Source organism: Galeopterus variegatus, unplaced genomic scaffold, assembly GCF_000696425.1.
Source record: "Galeopterus variegatus unplaced genomic scaffold, G_variegatus-3.0.2 Scaffold915, whole genome shotgun sequence".
Taxonomy (NCBI): Eukaryota; Metazoa; Chordata; class Mammalia; order Dermoptera; family Cynocephalidae; genus Galeopterus; species Galeopterus variegatus.
The window spans coordinates 132,293-136,493 of NW_007727026.1; the positions used below are offsets into that span (position 1 = coordinate 132,293).

At 37.2% G+C, this 4,201-nt stretch overlaps 1 protein-coding gene across 2 annotated transcripts in view; it reads right to left on the reverse strand.

Annotated features, from left to right (window-relative positions):
- Positions 1–4,201, reverse strand: part of MTR (5-methyltetrahydrofolate-homocysteine methyltransferase) — a 101,629-nt gene that overhangs the window by 73,769 nt on the left and 23,659 nt on the right. For both annotated transcript variants that reach the window (XM_008573408.1, XM_008573410.1), the window contains one exon: positions 734–834. In XM_008573408.1, the coding sequence (XP_008571630.1) occupies positions 734–834 (101 nt within the window). The remainder of the gene's footprint in view (positions 1–733; positions 835–4,201) is intronic.

Here is a 4,201-nt window from a genome sequence, read left to right on the forward strand (position 1 = left end):
CACTGGCTGGGCGAGGCGCGGGAGCAGCGCCGAGGGTTGCAATCCCGTTGCCGGTCCCCGGTCCGGTACGGGGGCAACACTGAGGGTTGCGATCCGTTGCCGGACACGGAAAAAAAGACAAAAGACAAAAAAAAAAAAAAAAAGTATACATTTGGAGAAAGAAGGCTGGAAAATGGGTTTTAGTTCTATGTAGCTAAGCAGTACTCAGAAACATTCATTGGGAAATCTGGTTAACCCAGAACAGATTACCAATATTTAACTGGAGGATTTGAGAATTACCTACAAATATCTTTGGAATTTTTACATAGAGTAAACTAGAAGTCCTAGCTTTTAGAGAGAAAAAAGGTAACAACACACAGATTCTTCTTCTGCTCTTCTGGTAATAGCAGGGAACAGAGAAAAGGACTCCCTCTCCACTTTGCACCCATTTCTGGCCACACTCACATGGCAAGCACTGTCACCAAAGGAAAGGCTCTGGTCAGTTATGTCACCAGGCCCATTCCCTTAAATTAGGCCCTATTCTGAAGCTTCAGGCTGAGCCAAACGGTTCCTTCAGGTCTAAAGTGAATACTGGTCTAGACCCAAACACTCTTCATTTGAAATTTTCCTGTTGAGTGTCAACTATATAGCAAGACCAGTAAAACAAACCATTTCAATCAAGATCTGTTACCCCATTTACTCCATGTCTTGTGTATATGTATCTCCCCATCTGCAACCCCCTTGAAACACACACCTGCATTGGGATAACAGAGAACATAGGCTGTTGTACATTTTCCAATTGTTTCAATAAAAGGTCTCATTTCAGCTGCGCCCAGAGCACAGTTTAATCCAATGCTGGAAAAACAGAAAGAAGATATTAGAAGCATCATCTCTCATTCAAAATATTTATGCATATAAAAGTTATGATAAATAGAGGAATATATCTAAACCCAAGCAGATAGCAAATCTCCTAATTCAAATCACCTTTATTCAACTATAGTCAAAGTCATCTCCCTGAGGTCACCCGTGACACTGAATATTCTCATCATGTCTCTAATTTCAGATAATCTTACAGCTAAAGGACCCTGCCTGCAGATGTGACTCCTTAAATTCATTCACAGACTGGCTAATGGTGCATTGTGGGACAGAAATGCCAGCAAACTACCACTGCTAATAAAGATGTGATCTGAAAGCAATATTTAAGGAAAGGGGGAAAGGAAAATTTTGGAAGTAGAAGGAACGTGCTGGCTAATGGTGCATTGTGGGACAGAAATGCCAGCAAACTACCACTGCTAATAAAGATCTGATCTGAAAGCAATATTTAAGGAAAGGGGGAAAGGAAAATTTTGGAAGTAGAAGGAACGTGAAATGGTAGAAAGAAGCCACCCTTTAAGTCCAGAAGACCAGGACTTAGTCCCTGCTCCATAAGTAGCAGTCCCTACTACCCTACAGTGGGGGCCCCTGAGGTCTTCCAGAATCTGGGAATCAACTATGAAGCTACTAGACTATGTGATCTTTTATGTTTTCATGTGCTACTTTTTTCTTTTAGTATGATTCCTAAGTGTAATATGGTATCCTAGATTGGATCCTGGAATAGAAAAAGACATTAGTGGAAAACCTCTTAAAATCCGAATGAAGCCTGAAGTTCAGTTAATAGTAATGTATTCTAAGTTTTGATAAGAGTATCACCTGTAACATGCTAACACTAAGGAAAACTAGAAGAAGAGTATACAGGAATTCTCTGTATTATCTTTGCAATTTTTCTGTAAATCTGAAGTTATTCCAAAATAAAAGTTTATTTAACAAACAAACATCCAACATCCACTTCTGATAAAACTCACAGCAAACTAGGAACAGAGGGGAATTTGCTCAAATTGATAAGGAACATCTACAAAATCCCTCGAGCTGAAATACTTAATGATGTGAAACTGCTGCTTTTCCTCTAAGATCAGGAACAAGGCAAGGACGTTCACTCTCATCTCCTATCCAACACTGTACTAAAAGTCCTAGCTAATGCAATAATAGAAAATGGAAAACAAAAGATATACAAATTGGAAAGGAAGAAATAAAACTGTCTTTGTTCACAGGTGATATGACTATCTACATAGAAAATCCCAAAGAGTCACTAAAAACTCCCAGGACTAATAAGGAATTATACACAAAGTTTGCAAAATACAAGATAAATATACAAAATTCAATTTTTTATCTGTAAATTAGCAATGAGCAACTAAAATTTAAAACAAAAAACACAAAACTATTACATCAGCACCAAAACAAATGAAATACATGGGTATAAATGTGACAAAATCCATACAAGAGTTATTTGAGGAAAACTACAAAACTGATGAAAGAAATCAAAGCAGATCTAAGTAAATGTGAGATATTCCATTGTTTATGAACGGGAAGACTCAATATTATTGAGATGTCAATTCTCTCAACTTATCTATACTCAACAGAGTCAAAATCAAAGTCCCAGCAAGTTATTTTTTGGATATCAAGAAACAGATTCTAAGGTTTATATGGAGATGAAAGACCCAGAATAGGAAACATAACACCGGAGGAGAACAAAGTTGGAGACTCACACTACCTGACTTCAAGACTTAACAATAAAGCTACAGTAACCAAGGCAGTGCAGTACTGGTGAAAGAAGAGACAAATAGATTAATGGAACAGAATAGATAGTCCAGAAAGAGACCCACACAAGTGCAGTCAACTGATTTTTGACAAACGAGCAAAGGCAACCCAAAAGAGAAGGGAGAGTCTTTTCAGCAAATGGTGCTGAAACAACTGGGCATCCATGTTTGAAAAAATTAATCTAGACACAGATGTTACACCTTTCACAACAATTAACTCAAAATGGATCAGAGACCTAAGTACAAATCTCAAAAATGTTAAAATTCTGAAGATAACATCAGAGAAAATCTGGGTGACCGTGGGTTTTGCAATAAGGTTTTAGGTAAAACACCAAAGGCAGAATCCATGAAAGAAAAAACTGATTAGCTGCACTTCGCTAAAATGACAAACTGTTCAACAAAAGACATTGTAAAGGGCAATAGAAGACAAACCACAGGCTAGGAGAAAATATTTGCAAAACGTTTACCTGATAAAGAACTTGTATGCAAAATACACAAAGAATTCTTAAAACTCAACAAGAAGAAAACAAATAACCCAATTTTTAAAATGGGCTAAAGATCCAAACAGACACCTCACGAAAGATATGCTGATAGCAAATAAGCATATGAAAAGATGCTCAACAACGTATGTCTTTAGGGAACTGCAAGTAAAAACAAGACACCACTATAATCCAAAACCTAGAACCTCGTTCACTGCTGATGGGAATTTAAAATGGCACAGCTGCTCTGCAGGACAGTTTGGCAGCTTCTTACAAAATATATATACTCTTACCGTATGATCCAGTCATCAGCTCCTGGTTACCTACACAAATGAGCTGAAAACTTATGTCCACACAAAACCCTGCACACGAATGTTCACAGCAGTTTAATTCATAATTGCTAAAATGTAGAAGCAACCAAGATATCCTTCAATATGTAAATGTATAAAAAAAAACTGTGGTACATCTATACAGTGGAATATTATTCTTAGCTAAAAAACTATTGAGCATGCAAAGACATGGATGAACCTTAAACACATATCACTTCGTGAAAGAAACCAATTTGAAAAAGTTACTTATTATTATATGATTCCAACTATTTTCAATTCTGGAAAAGGCAAAATTATAGAGACAGTACAAAGATTAGTTGCCAGCAGGTAGGGAAAAAGGATGAATAGGTAAAGCACTGAAGATTTTTAGGGCAGTGAAACTATTCCATATGATACTGTAATGGTAGATACACATCATTATAACTTTCTCAAAACCCATCGAATGTACAATACCATGCCTAAATCCTAATCGTAACTTTGGACTTCAGATAATAATGTGCTGATACTGGTTCATATTGGCAGAGGTACCACACCAATGTGAGATGTTAATAACAGGTGAAATGGGGGAGGGGAGGAGGCTGGGGTGGGAGGTATGTACATGGCAACTCTGCACTTTCTGCTCAACTTTTTCTAAAAACCTGAAACTGATCGAAAACAAAGAAATATGATTCTGCGATCTCTGGTATCTGAAAAAAATCACATCTCAGTTAAGATAGCTAAGTCCAATGCATGGCTAATTTACGACTAACCTTTGAATAGACCTATGCAGTTTCGCTATTTC